Here is a 15,931-nt window from a genome sequence, read left to right as displayed (position 1 = left end):
GGAGAGAGGGAGAGAGAGGAGCAAGGGAGAATGTAAACATAAAGCAAGTGCCTACTTTCAGGAGATGATGGCATTACAGGAGGCAGGAGCAAGAGAATCCCTCAGAAGTGCACTGAGCCTGACCTTTCTGTGTCACACGGGGAAGGGATACATAAATTCCTTAAACAACATTAAAGGAAAGCAGTAGAAAATAGACATCAGGTAAAAAAATTCAACATTCCACAGGAACTCAAGGGAGAGAGAAATCAGAAGTGAATCCGTGGAGGTTGCAAGCATACCACAGCACCACAGACTGGCCTTGCAGACAGGGGAAAAGGAAGCAGACTGAAGCTGAGAGGATGTCAGAGTAGAGAGGTCAGCTCAGAACACACTGAGGGATCCATTTGCTGGGAGCAGAGCCAGGTGATGACATCCACCACTGTTCCAAATGAAAACCAAGGGGACTTACCTGTAACATTTTATGCTTCATGAGATATCCCCTATACCAGTCTGTAAAGAGAAAACAAAGAACCAGGTCTCATTTATTCTTACAGGCTGTTGGCACTTTGGGTTTGTGTGCTTATTTTTAACTAGCAAAGAAAGCCACTGCAAATTGCTTCAGACATTTAGTACAGATCAAAGTCTGGAAGCTCACTGTCTTCAAAACCCTTTAGATCAGTTGCCACCATGTTCAAACAACATCCAAAGATGCAGCATTTCACAGAAAGATGCAAATATCCTCTTTCTTTGGAAAATCAGCCATCCCAGCAGTGCTGCCAACACCCTCGGGCCCAGAGCCATGGTTCACAGAGGTGAGGGGCAGCCCATAGAAGGTGCCTCTGATTCACCAGCCTCTGGCTCCCCTTTGTTCACTTATCTGCCTGGCCCTTTTGTCATACACATGTTGTCAACCCCTATCTTAGGGGCATGGAAAGCCTCAGGGATTTTGGCAAAGATTCTAAAAGTAATAACAGTTCTAACAGCAGCAAATGATGTATAAAATAGGATTTTGCCAAACTTAGTCCGTGCAAAGAAAAGTTCAGGGACAGACAGGTAAAGGGGCAGAAATTTTAAAGAATTCTTCCTTGTGCAGCAATATCAAGAAGGACACAATGGAAATTCAAAAGCAAAGTAGTCCTCTGACAAAATGAGCCTCAGTATAGCCAACTTTGACAATTATAATGAATTCGCTGGCCTTTGAAATGCTTTGAGCGCAACCAAGCGGTGGCATTTGTCATCTTTGTAAATAAAAAGCAACTGCCAAGTGCCTCATTAGCAGGCCCTCATTGCAGGGCTGACAGATTGTTGCCAAAATTTGTTTTCAACAGACATATGTGCAAGCCCCCAAAATACAACTGAAAAGGTCCAGTCACCCTCACAGCCATGAGCCAGCTCCAGGGCCAGGACTTCAAGGAAATTCTGAAGCAACATGAGCCCACGAGGGGCTTCTATTTCGAGTGATAACAAATGAGAAGGAAGAAAGGACCAAGAGTGAGAAAACAGAAACAAACAGGGAGGAGGAGGGAGGGGGAGGAGGAGGAGGAGGAGAAAGAGGAGGAAGAAGAGGAGGAAGAAGAGGAGGAGGAGGAGGAAGAAAGGGAGGTTAAAGAGGAAGAATCTCATGTTTGGAGTAAAACTGCCATCATCTGAGGCAGTCTTCACACATTAAGCCTTTTAATCTTCATATGAGGTAGAAATGTTACCCATTTTTCCTGGGAATGGCCCACCTTAGGCACAGAGAAGTTAAGTGATGGTCCACGGGTAACATAGCTAGGGACAGTGTCACAATTTAAAGATAAGCAGCCATCACTCTGGGCTCCTTGACTTATAGGAAGGAATTTGGTAATCATCTAATATTTCTATCATTTTAACATCTGAAGCCACCAAACTAAATTCCCACTAAGCTACTTTCCATCCAAGCTAATTTTCAGTGAAGGAAACTCTTCAATATCCTGAAACGCCACATACTATGCTCAGATGTATCTAATTTTTTGTCAATCACCATTGAAAATAATTAACAATAGTTTGTATATGTTCTAAATGCTTGCTATGTGCTGGGAGCTCTGTTAAAGTTTTTATCTTGTTGTTTTACACTATAAGTTAATCTTCACAATAATCCTATCAAATAGGTACTATGACTGCTTTGGCTTTGTAAGTGAAAACAGACAGGCAGAGATTAAGCAACATGCTCACAACTGATCCCTCAGATTGAGACATAATCTCAATGATCTAACTCCAGGGGTGACATTCTATTGCATTGGTTGCAAAAGGACCTCCTTTTGTTGCAGTTCTACCCACTTCTACCAACTATTCACAAATGTATCTTCGGGTTACTATTACTAGCTACCATTTGCTGATCACTTAAAGCACGTGAAGATTTATGCTACCATATTTCCCTGAAAATAAAATCTAACCAGAAAATAAGCTTTAGCATGATTTTCAAAATATAAGCCCTACCCAAAAATAAGCCCTACCCCAAAAATAAGCCCAGCTAAGCTCATCAACCAGACAGATGCATTTAGTACAATATGTCTGCTGCAAAAGATGACAGACATATTGGATTATAAAATAATTACATTAATGTATAATTATATGTAAGTCAATAATATTATTTGCGTTCATACTTAAAATAAGTGATAATATAAAATAATTAAATATTTGTAAATACCCAAGTGCGTGCCTTTGGATGAGAGGTAAACACCTATATATAAACAGATGAACTTCAAGCCTTACTGCTGAATGACCAAACAGAATGCAGGCACAACATATGAATAAAATACACACTGGATAACAAATGGACATGGTTGTGCCTTATATGACTCTTTACAATTCGGTATGCTGCACATTGTAAGGACACACTTAATGCACTCCTGTGAAATAAAGAAACATTTTCTGAATTTTGGTGTCTACAATTTTTGCTGCTTTTGTGTGGACCATCATTCTTAGCTGTCATTGTTTTTGCAGCCACTCCTGCCTCATAAATCTTCAATTAACGTGTGATTTAATGAAAACTCTGCAAAGCCCAGCCTGCAAGAGGTTATGACCTGCGTGAAGAATTCATGGGATAAAATCACTGACAGCTGTACTGCCAGTGCACTATAAGCAGGTTACATGGACGAGAACTGGTCATTCAAGGACAGCTCTGTTGCTGGTCATGAAAGATGGGAGCCAATGGTTCTACAGGAAATGAAGTTCCAAGAAATTCAGGCCAAATTTGGGGTTTGGACAGTTATAATGATGTTCCTGAAGAAAATAATATGACTGTATTTGAATAAATGGAGATTTTTATACATGAATAAATGCAAAATCACAGATTATTGTACATGAAAAAATAAGACGTCTCTTGAAAATAAGCCCTATTGTGTCTTTTGAAGCAAAAATTAATATAATACTCGATTGTATTTTCAAGGAAATACAGCAACATTGTATGTGCATTTTATCATTTGATTCTCATGGCGACATCATATACTAAATTTTATCATCCTTATTTTATATATGAAGAAGATGAAATTCAAGTTAGTTGATGTACTGTGTGAAGATCATGTAGCCAGGACTCATGTCTAAGTTTGTGTGAATTTAAAGCCAAATCTCAAAACTATTCAGCCACACTGTTGTAGGTAAAGCACAAACACAGATGCTGTTATGTTGGTTGCAGTGACCTAAACCAACTTGATGGCCAAGGCCACCAAAATCCACCAGAAAGCAGAAAAATAAATGTGAGAACCAAGAATCACTCATGCTTACATTTATACCTCTGTGATAGGGGCTCCGATTCAGGGTCCCTTTACTTCCTGGGTCCAAAGCTTTACCTGCTCTGACCTTTGAGATTCAGTTACATGTGCACATCTTGTAGGTTTCCTGACCTGATTCTCAAAGCTTGTACTCGTTGCTGAGCACAGGAATCTGTTGACGAAGCATCCAGATTCACATTCAACCCATATCAGTTACACACCTGGTATATACATGATGCTGGGAGGCTGCTTTCAGAAACAGACCCCCAGTGACTTTTTAGGAGAAGAGCTTATCATCATCTCCACCTGTTAGATGACAGCACTGAGATTTATCAGGTGAAGATAGGATTCCAACGTTCTTCAGCAGGACCCAAATCAGAGCTTAATGTATCAACTGCATTGGTACCATCCTATGGACTTGTACAGGCAACCACCCCTCTGCAAGGCGATTGGACTCTGACTCTTGCTGTTAACTCCTTAATATGGTCACCAGGAAGCTAATCCTGACCATTCAGCTGCATGAATGGCTGCAGGTTTAGGCATGGGCTTTGGGTGTGTATTCCAGGTTCCTAAATTGTTTACATTTTTCTGGTGGATTGCGGGGGGGGGGGCTTGGCCATCAAGGTGCTCAGGTCAGTGCCAAAACCTGACTGGGTAGATGGCAGTTGGCACATAGGGCAAAATCCTAGAATAAAAGACCCCAGGATCAATGGTAAATGTAGCAACTTTTATCTGATGCTGGGACTTGCCCAAACTTAATGTCCTTTTGACTTCAGCAGTAATAAGAGACTTTTTGCTAACCCTTTCCTTAAGATAACCACTTACTTTTCTAACATCAAAGTCACAAAGTATATTGTGATCACCCAAATTCAACTGTTTGTGTCACCCAAATTCAATTGTTGAAGTCCTAATCCTTGGGATGATGGTATTAGGAGGAAGTAGGGATCTGGATGACAACTGGGGCATGAAGGTGAAACCCTCCTGAATGGGACTGGTGCCCTTACAGGAGCTCTCTCCCCTCCTCCCCTTCCAGACAAGATGAGGCATCTGCAAACCAAAGTCTCACCAAGGCTTGTCCCTTGATCTTGGGATTTCTCAACTCTAGGACTTGAAGAAATAAATTTCCATTATGTGAGCCACTCAGCCTAAGTTGTTCTATTACAGTAGCCTGAACAGACTTGGGGAAGATATGTCCCAAGGAAGGATGAAAAACATTTTTTTTACAATTCATTTGGCCATCTTTCAAGCTATCTCTCCCCTTTTCACATCCCTAATACCAACATGAAATATATCTAAATTCTCAAATAATATAGCAGAGGGCAGAGAGGGAGGATTAAAAATATCCTGGAACATCAAAAAAGACTCCAAAGCCTGAGGATGCAGCCCTCTCTCTACCCTTTCCCAGCAGTGTAATCTCTGGTGATTTTACTTAAGCCTCAATGCTATCATCTATAAAATGAGGAAAATAACATCTCACCTCGTAGGATTGTTGGAAAAACTTATTAAACACAGTTATGAAGAAGGACACATATGGTAAAGGCACAAAACTTTAGACAGGAAGAAAATGTTCCTATTTCAGGATAAGTATTACCTATTTGTAGGCAAAAGGAAAAGAATGATATGGGGAAAGGTGAAAACTTCTGAAATGTTTATTTCAAAAAGTCTGAAGTAAGAATGGTAAAATATTAATATTTATCCAAGTGATGAGTACGTGAGAGTACTTTTATTTTTGTCTATGTTGAAATGTCCAATATTAAGATCCCAGTAGGGGAAAGGAAAGAGGGCAATGGAATTAACATGAGAAAATAAAATATCTTTATAAATAGGGAGGGATGGAACAGTTGAAGGGAGGGCGGGGAAGGAGGAAAATAAGAACCAAGATATATCATGTAAAAGTACAAATCTCCAATGATGAATGTCTTATAGTGTATATCTAAAATGTACCAATAAAATTATTTTTTAAAAATGATCCCAAATAGAAGCTAGTACCTATCAATGGTTAAGAGTGTAGGATCTCAGTAAAATCCTTCAGCAAAGCAAACAGTAAGAAAAATTAGATGGCAACTGATAGACTGAGGGGTCGGGGATTTATAAGCCATATATCTCAGAAGGACTTAATATTCAAAATTCATGAAGGTCTCACACAACTCAGTAGTAGAAAAGCAAACAAACCAATGAAAAATAAACAAAGACTATGAATTTCTCAGGAGACGATACAGAAGTGGCCAACAGGTGTATGGAAACATGCTCAACATCATTAGTCAATAGGGAAATGCAAATCAAAACCACAATGAGAGGCTACTTCACAACCGTTAGGGTATCTGTTGTCAAAAAGCCAAAGATAACATATGTTGGCAAGGATAAAGAGAAGTGGGAACACTAGTACACTATTAGGAATGTAGATTGGTGCAGCTATAATGGAAAACAATACGATGATTCCTAAGGAAATTAAAAACAGAAACACCATATGACCCAACAATATCTCTTCTGGGTATATACCCAGAGGAACTGGGATCACCCCCTTGTAAAGACAATAACACCCCATGCTCAGGGCGAGATTACCCACAATAGCGAAGACATAGAAACCTCCCAGGTGTCCATCAGTGGATGAATGGAAAAAGCAACTAAGGATTCCATACACAATTAAATATTATTCAGCCTTCAAGGGGGTATTGCCATTTGCTAAAATATGAATGAACCTGGAGACATTATGCTAAATGAAATTAACCAGACACTGAAAAAATTTGCATGATTTTACTTATGTGTGGAATCTATTTTTAAAAATCCAAATATACAGAGACATGAAATAAAACAGTGGCTGACAAAGGGAGAATGATGGGGTAGGGTGTGGTAAGGAAATGGGAAGATAAAAGTTAGAGGTTATATAGCAGAAGATATGCAGAATGCCAGCTTAGAGCCCTAGATGTTGTCAAGTGAGAAAAGCATGCCTCAGAACAATGTGACAAGATAGTTCCATGTCTATAAAACAACAGCTATGCATTACTTTATAAAAGCAGAAGACCCTTTATCAACTTCCTCTCCTCCTATGCTCTTGGAAATCACAGGCTAGAAATTCCATTTCCTTCCCGACTAAGATAGAACCTACAACCCCAACATCCATGGGTATCAGTAGGTAGAATCCAACTTTTCCTATTGTTTCAAAAAGGAAGAGTCAGATACAAAATAATCAAGCATGGAACATACATCCCTCTGAAGGACTTCTAGAAGGAGAATCTTAACAAGCTGTGTTAGCCACAAAGAACATCCCCTGCCACCACCTACACCGGTAGTGGTGAACCTATGGCACATGTGATGCAGCTGGCTGTTTGTTATCACTGGAAGCTCTGAAAGGTTTGCCTTCACTGGTCTACACAATCAGAAGGAAGGAAAGACAGCGGGTCATTGGAGGTTAGAGCTATTGTCTCAGGAGGCACAGTACAGCTTCTCCACAGCAAACTACATCCAAGCAGAGTGTGGATGCATTCCAGGGACTTTACCCAGAGAGGTCAGGGACACCCAGCACCCCACTCCCCGTCTGCACAGCTATTTGTACAGTGGACTGGCTGGTCTTCGAAATTAACTGGGTAGGGAATACAGAGAACTAGAAAGAGAGCACCCCAAAACCCTCCAACCTCCAGGTCTTGTTTAAGGTGGGGAAAGGGTAGAAGCAGTGAGCATCACATTGAATGTGCTGGTGACATTTTGGATGTCATTAAATATCAGGAATAATGTCAACCAAATGAGACCAAAAGTCCTGATTGGGAAGAATAGTATCATTTCCTTGTATTTGTTCCTTCACGTGGAATTTCTACTGCTCAGTAAACACGTAGACATGTACATGTGTTTTCCACTTCCCAATCAAAATGGAAGGACACAAAATGTCCATGATTCTCTGCATAGAAAAGACAGCCTGAGAATAATAATACAAGCCAAAAGAGGTCAAGGTCTAAGGCCTAATAATGCACATATGGTTTGAAATATATAAGTTGTATAATTACCAGATGTTATCTTTATAATAAATGTAATTATTTTATGTTGAAGGTTCCAGGTCAGATTTTTGTTTTCCCCATCATCCAGCTGTGTAAATTAGTGCAAAAGTCTACTAGTCAGCTTTTCGGTACTATCATGAAATACTTGAGGCAGGCTAAATTATAAAGAATATAGATTTGTGACAGCTCATGTTTCTCGAGCTTCAAAATCAAAACAGCATGATGCAAGGTCTGGTGAGGATCTGGGAGCAGTGTGTATTTCCATGTCTGTGTGGACTCTCTTCCTCTTCTTAGAAAGGCAGCAGGATGCAATCATAGAACCTCTACCCCAATGACCATATCTTATCACTTTCCAAAGGCCTCACCTCTAAACATTACAGTCAAGGTGAGTTTCCACCCTTTGAATATCACTAGCATAACACCAAGGACTGAACTCTTTGCATGAGTTTTGGGGGCACAGCAGCAAAGCAGGGGGGTAAAATCTAAGTCATAGGATTAAATAAGGAAGGACTGGCCTCACCCATTCTATGCAATCAACATTCAGCTTCTAGGTTACCATATGGTATGGATATATGCCCAGCAATCTCAACAAATTTCTACTTAATAGGGAAAGAGGTGGAATTAACTAACACAAAGCACCTTTTTTTTTTAAGATAGTATCGCATTATGTAATTGAAACTGACCTGGAACTCAGTTGGTAGCCCAGGCTGGTTTGAACTCACAGGTATACTGCTGCCTCAGCCTCCGGAGTGCTGGGATTACAGGCGTGCACCACCACATCCCGCAATACAAAGCACCTTTGATAAGCCCACTATGGAGTTAGACAGCTTTACTTTTCTCATTTTATGCTCATAACAATCCCTGGTATAAGGTAACAAAAACCTCTGACAGATAAGAAAACTGAATTCTACTCAGTAAAGATCATGTAGCTAGTAGGTAGTGGAAGCAGGAAAAGCCTTTCTGATTCCAGGGCCCATGGTCTTTTCACTTCCTTTTTGAGGAAGGAGAGGGTATGGCAGGGTGGAGGGGGATGGGAGGGTAGCATGGGGAACATTTTAAAAGCCATCAAAAAGTACAAAGAATAAAATAAAGGTCCCTCACATTCCAACCACCAGAATTAATCATTGCTAATGTCTGCGGATATTTGCTTCTATTTTCAAGACTGTATTTTTGTCTAATGATACATGCTATCATAAATAATTTAAATGACACAGGAAATCATAAATACAAATGCTAAAAGACTACTCTTAAATTCCACTGCACAGAAAACTATTCCAGTCAACTCTTCATTTATATTTATCTACAGCAAAGGACAGACAGATAAATAGATAAGAAGCATAGTATGGAGGAAAAAAATCACAATTTTTATAACTTATTTAACAGAAGAAAAACAAATCAAGTAAAAGTGAAGGCAATTATATCCTTAATTAAATATTTCTTTATCACTAGAAAGATTTCCTTAAAGCTCCTCTAAAATGAAAATAGTTATAAACAACATTAAAATATTAGGGTGCTTACACCTTATGACAGTCATTTTTTTCATTAAGTTCACTGGTTCTTTTTAGTTATACAGTACAGTTACATTCATCATTGGGATCTTGTACCTTTATATGATGTATCTTGGTTCTTATTTTTTTCTCATAGCCCTGCCCTTCCTTCACCCCTTTCAATTATGATGTTGTGGGGTGGAAAACTGTATAGACATCTACTAAGTCCATTTGTTCAAAAGTTTAGTTAAGTTTTTTTTTCTCATTGAGTTTATTGGTACATTTTAGGTATACAGTACAGTTATTCATCATTGGGATCTTGTACCTTTATATGATGTATCTTGGTTCTTATTTTTTTCTCATAGCCCTGCCCTTCCTTCACCCCTTTCACCCTTCCCTGTTTACAAAAATGAACTATTTTCCAGATCAGGACCACAGCTCCACTCTGCAAGGCTGACATCACCAGCCTCCTCTGATTCCCTTCCACAGTCGTCTTCCCCAAGATCCTCAGGGAAACCTGTGCCCATAAATTCACGTTTGAAAGTGTTGTATAGGCATGAATGAATGCATGCGTGAGAAGTCCTAATTATCTGTGAGCCAATCTTTCAGGAAACTAGAATCAGAAGTAGCTAGCAGACTTCTGAATATTGTATTTTCCAAGTACTCATGAAATAGCAGCCACTTAGCAAATTAAGACACCAACTTTTTCTAGCAATGTATTATAGCTGGTTATTATAGGGTACAACAAAATAAGACTAATAAAATCGAATTAAAGGTGGAAAAGCTGAGCCAAAGAACAAACGAAGATATCCCAAAGGCAAATAAAGGCTACTTGAGTGGCCGGGCTAGCCTTCCCGCAGGCAGGAGCAGCAGGCTAGGCAGAGGAACTAGTAAGGCTCTGACTGCAGGTAGCCTCTGTGGTGAAGCTACTCCCTCAGTCTCTCCATCTGGGAAATGGCAGGAAAAGAAGAAGAAAACATGCATCTGAGTTTCAGGTGTCAGTAAACGGCTGCCAGCTCACTTGTGTGACCTTGGGCAAGTCATTTCTCTTCCCTCAGCCTTGATTTCCTTGTCTATAAACAGGAAGTCGGGTGTACGTTTCTTGGGATTAGCATTAGTAGCATTTTTTGATACGCTGAGGAGAATCCTTGTGATTTTATCTTCATTTTCTACCCTTGGAAGACACCCTCATGCATCTAGCTAAGTAAATTTAGACCCCAGGCAAAGAAGGCCAGCTGTACGAGCTCAGGCAGAAATTCAACTTTCAGGTTACCTGGGCCACACTGGAAAGGTACGTACTGGCCTGTCTCCATGTGGCTGTACACGATGGAGGAAGGAGTGGAAGTAACCAAGACAGGGCACCTTCTGTGAGCCAAGCATGGTGCAGGGCAGCTTCTCTACTGCCTTTCATTTATGCTCCTAACGAGGCCCAAAGTACAACAGTCCGTCAGATGAGAAAATTGAAACTACCCAGCCAGTACTCCTTAGAGTGAGCACTGCAAGCAGAGAATACCTTCCAGATTCAAAAGCCCATGCACATTTTATTTGTATTGGGGGGGCATGGAAGAAATGTTAGAACTACCAAAAGTACAAAGACTAAAATAACACTCCTGTTACAATCACCTAGACGTAATCATTGCTGACACCTGAGGTTATTTTCAAGACGCTATTTTCTTTGTCTAAACTTGATAAGTACTATCACAGAGAATTTAAGGTGGGAACGTTGGTGCACGCCTGGAGTTCCAGAACTCTGGGAGTCTGAAGCAGGAGGATCACAAGTTATACACTAATCTGTACAATTTAGCTACATAGCAACATCCTGTTTTAAAAGAAAAAAATACATAAATAAAAAGGCCTGGGAAGGTAGCTTAAGGAAAAGGCCCTTGGCTCCAGAACTTCTCAAAAAAGGGAGGAAAGGTGACTTAAACACAGCAGAAAAATACACATATAAAATCTTATCCGTCACAGGGCAGAATGAGATGTGTAAAAGACAGGGGTGTTGCGCTGGGACTACAGACAGGTGTTTGGAATCACAGACCGAAGTATTCAGGAGAGCATGCCCTTGCCCCTAACCCCAGCTTCATCCACTCTGCGTGTAGAAAGCTTCAATAGGCCAGACTGTATCCCCTAGGCCGAGGGAAATGAAAAGTGTATGTTACCCTGAATAAAAGTAATGCTAAAGCATATAAAGATGGAAGGAAGATGAATACAGCTCTTATTTCCCCCATTATGACTCCTTTAAAGTTGTTTAGAAATGTTAAATATCAAATCATCCCCCCCTCCCCAAAAGATGTATTTTATTTGCTTTTTTGGTTTGTATCTGTGTGTGTCTGTTTGTATATCTGTATGTTTGTGTAGATCTGCTTGTCCGTATTTATGTATGCCTTTGTGTGTATTTGTGTGTTTATGGGTGGGTGTGGTGGTGATACAAAGACCCTTGTGCAAATCTGCAGAGAGACTAAGGGCTTTGCTGCCTGAGAATCTGCATTTAGCTCATCCAACACTGCAGATGCTGCTGCTTATCTTATGAGTTGATGTGAGAAGCAGGACAATGTACACAGAAGAACTGAGCACAGTCTTTACTTTGTAGCAAGAAGTAAAAGGGCTACCACTTTCTTGGGCTGCCTGTGCGTAGCACATGTGTCTCGTACCACCCACACTCTCTCTCTGGGGCCTCATCTGACACATGTGCGAGGGGAGGGCACAAGGCCTGGGTGCTCAGGCCATTGCTCTCCTCTTCTTTGGTTCTGCCCATCCACAGGCAGCATTTACGCTGTGCCCTCCATGTCGTCCAAGGCAAGATGGGCCATCGAGGGGTGGGAAAGCCTGCCCATTCATGTGTGGCACATTACCAAGCTCACTTAGTTCTTACACTCAAGTTGCGCTTGCAATATTCAGTTTATCGGTAACACAGGTGAAATGTTGATTTTCATCTCCCTGCCTCAGGAGTCCAGGCCTTTAGCCTTTATGCAAATTTTGAGAAACACCCCTACTACCACCACTGCCACCACAGTGACACAGCAAACAGACACTTGGCTTCACTACACAGTGGCACCTTTGTGGGAACAAACTGGCACCACTTTGCCCAATTCAGGGATCTGAGCTTGGTGACAAGACTGAACCTCTGCTTCCTGTCTGGCTGCATTTGTGTCGTCCTCAAATCAGGGGTATAATTTATGGCACTCTACCAAATCCTGACAGTGTTATTTTCCTTTATAATAATTTGAGTTCTAATAAAGCAGTACATCCAGAGGCCGCAAGGTTAAACAGTCCTGTGACTACGGCAAATAGAGAGCAAAACAAACATCACACCACTGAGTCAAATTTTTCTTATGAAACAAAACTTCCAAAAATAATAAAGAAGTAATAATAATAAATTCAATAAGCTCAAATTACAGTCATCCCTTGGTATTCATGAGGGGGAAGAATTGGCTATAGGAACTTCTGCAGATACCAAAACCCACAGATGCTCAAGTCCCTGGTGTAATGTGACGTAGTGTTTTTATATAACCTATGTGCACCCTCCTTATACTTTATATCATCTCTATATACCTTAAAATATCTACTACAGGGCAAGTATTATGTAAACAGTCCTTATATTGGATTATTTATGGAACAACAAGCAATGACTGCAAATATTCAGAATACACGCACTTTCTTTCTATAATGTTCTATCTGTGAAACCAGGAGAGGCAGAATGGACACAGAGAGCCAACCACACCATCATGAGCAGACCGTATTTAAACAGACTCCAAGCGAGTGCAGGTTTGGAGAGCACTGGACATGCCTCATACGTACCAAGAGTTCCATAGTCAAAGGTCCCAGCATCTGGGTTGGGTGGGCATTGACTCACCTCCACAGGTCTCCTGTATTCTCACTACATCACCAATCTGCAGGTTGAGCTGGGGGGCTCCATTTCCTTGGAAGTTGTATATAGCTGTGAAATTGAAGAGAGAGACAGTCAGCTAAGATTTCTTGGTATCTGTTTCTTCTTGATATCCACACCTTGATTCTGTCTCATACCATGAAGCCCACATGTGCTAAACAAAACCAGTACAGAAAATTATTGCCTATGGTAATAATAGCAGTCAGTCCATACCCAACCTGGCTCCTAAAGGGCTCCACTTATTAACTGAACCTGTCCTCTCCCCAACACACATTCTGAACTGCATCCTGAGTCACAAGGGAGCTGTCTGTACCATCTGCTATGGGCTGACCTCTTGCTGTACACCAGGTGTGTGCTGTTTCCACCCTCAAAGCAGCCCATGAGGAAAGAACTGTGATCCCAGATAGGAAAATGAAGACAATGAGAGGTTAAGCAATTTGGCCAGAGTCAGCAGGCTAGGAAGTGCTAGAAAAATTAGCATCCAACTCCTACATTCTCAGCCTCTAAAATGGTATGTTTTCTTCTCCTTAATTCCTCAATCCCAGTGACAATAACCTGAAATACTAGGCTCTTTACTATTCCCTTGCTACACAACCCTCATAGCCTAAGTGAGCCATAACTGTCTCCTACTCACTTCTAACAAACATTTATTTGTTCTTTAGCTGTCACCAAAGCAAATTATTCAGGCCTGAGTCTTATTTCCTCCCTAATACTCTCCCTCATTTCTCCAGCCCACACTGACTACCTGTATTCTAATGGTTAGTAGGGCTCAGATGAATAATTTAACATTGGGGAAAGTATGTTGCACACCCATTTTTCTGTTAGTTCTTAGAGAGTAGCAATTGGCTATAAACACACCCAAAATTGTTTCTGTATTGTCAGAACCTCTACTAATGACTTGGAACACAAGATCATACCATGCCCTCACCAACGTCACATGCACCTACCCTCCACTCCCCCATGACAGCAGCAGTCTTCATGATGATAACACACAACTCTTGTACAAGTTCCTGGGACTGATATCAGCAAAGGGGACCTTGTCCCAAAGAACTGTAGTGCTGCATTCACCTGCATGCAGGATACCTGCAAGAACCGGCCAGTAATTCCCAATCTTACAACTGTTTCAGGGTAGAGAAGCAACTATGCAGTGGACATTGGCCAAAGACATTTAAAGTCAAAGAGATACCTACTTCTACAAAGGGCAAGTAATATAAGAAAGAAGAGATAATAATCCGCCAAAAGTCCTGCAAAGAAAGACTTAAGAGTGAAGTCCTTTAAAGGATAAGGGCTTAGATGAACACTCACATACACCAAGGAATTTAGAAGACCACGTACAAAGTTGGTCACATGCAGAGAAAAGATGTGAGGAAGCACTCAACTCTCACTCTGATTAACCTAAAAGCTCCATGCAAGCAGGAAGCCAGGCTAGGTCAGAGGTGTAAGTGCCTGACTAAGCACTAAGGCATTTCCCAGCACACGCAATGCCGCAATGCAAAGACCAGAGTTTTTCATTTGATTCAAGGCATGTAGAGACTTCGCTGACCACAGACAACAAATTACACACTCTTCACAAAAATATGCAAAAGTCACTAACAAACAACTGTAACCTATCTCTCAAACAATGAGAGTGAGCCCTGGAGAAGTAGAGTATGACTTCCACAGTGAACACATTGTAGTACTTGAAATAGTAGGTTTTCAACTCAAGACTGTGAGGCACATTGAGAGACAAAATATTGTGAACCACTCACAGGGAAAGAGAAATAATAGAAACTGAGCCTGAGGAAGGGTATATACCAGACTTAGGAGTAATTACATAATTATCTTACATATGCTCAAACATCTAAAGGAAACTGTGGACAAAGAACGGAGGACAACAAAAGAACATTTCAGAAAACAGAGAACATCACTAAAGAAATAAAAATTACAAAAAACAATCAAATAGAAACTCTGGAGCTGAAAAGGATGCTAACAAATACAAAGGATTGTTTAAAGATGTTCAACAGCAAATTTGAGCAGGAAGGATAAGTCATCAGTGACTTTAAAGATAGCCCAACTGAGAATGGCCAGACTGAGGGGCCCAAAGGAAGAAGAACAAAAACGAAACTGAACAGAGCCGAGGAGACCTGCAGTAGACTACTACACCAACATTCACACAATGGGAGTTCTGTAAAGACTGCAGAGAAAGAGGCACAAAGGAATTCTTAAGGCAGAGTTGCCAGAAACCCAATTTCAAGGGAAGACATGAATCTGCACATCCAAGAAGCCAAATGAAATGAAGCAGCTGAAACTCAAAGAACCAAGTCATCAAGCACAAAGATGCCTTAACACATCTTTTTAGAAATCATAGAGGCTAGAAGACCATGGGATGATGTATTTGAAGTGCTGAAAGAAGAAAAAACTGTCCACCAAGAATTCTTTCACAAAATTATCTTTTAATAATTTAGGAAACAGCTGGAGATAGAATGTTTGGCAAGCATGCACAAAGTTCTAGGTTCAATCCCTAACACTGAAAAAAAGGAAAAATCAATAGATAAAAACTGAAGGAGTCAATTGTTGATAGACTATTGGAATGACAAATACATGAAATAATAACTACACACCTGTAATAATGGGTATATGATACACTTGATCTTAGCCAAAAGGCTAAGGTATACAATATAAAGATATAATTTGTAACTAACATAAAAGGGGAGATACAGGGCAATACAGAAGCAGAGAGTTTTGCATTCCACTGAAGCTAAACCCAAACTAGACCTTTTTTTTTTTTTTTGGTACCGGGGATCGAACTCCAGTCCATGTGCTTGCAAGGCAGGCGGCGGCACCACTGAGCTAAATCCCCAGCCCTAAACTAGACTTTTA

The 15,931-nt window shown here is 40.6% G+C and overlaps 1 protein-coding gene across 3 annotated transcripts in view; it reads right to left on the bottom strand.

Annotated features, from left to right (window-relative positions):
* Dock2 (dedicator of cytokinesis 2) overlaps positions 1-15,931 on the bottom strand; it is a 418,217-nt gene that overhangs the window by 376,413 nt on the left and 25,873 nt on the right. For all 3 annotated transcript variants that reach the window (XM_010622200.2, XM_033761620.1, XM_033761619.1), the window contains exons 2-3: positions 13,040-13,123; positions 449-489 (exon numbers count right to left, since the gene is read on the bottom strand). In XM_010622200.2, the coding sequence (XP_010620502.1) occupies positions 449-489; positions 13,040-13,123 (125 nt within the window). The remainder of the gene's footprint in view (positions 1-448; positions 490-13,039; positions 13,124-15,931) is intronic.

This window comes from Fukomys damarensis, unplaced genomic scaffold, assembly GCF_012274545.1.
Source record: "Fukomys damarensis isolate Sample0158 unplaced genomic scaffold, DMR_v1.0_HiC HiC_scaffold_9, whole genome shotgun sequence".
Lineage (NCBI taxonomy): Eukaryota > Metazoa > Chordata > Mammalia > Rodentia > Bathyergidae > Fukomys > Fukomys damarensis.
The sequence above is the reverse complement of the archived record's forward strand: the minus strand, read 5'-3'. Positions and strand labels throughout refer to the sequence as shown.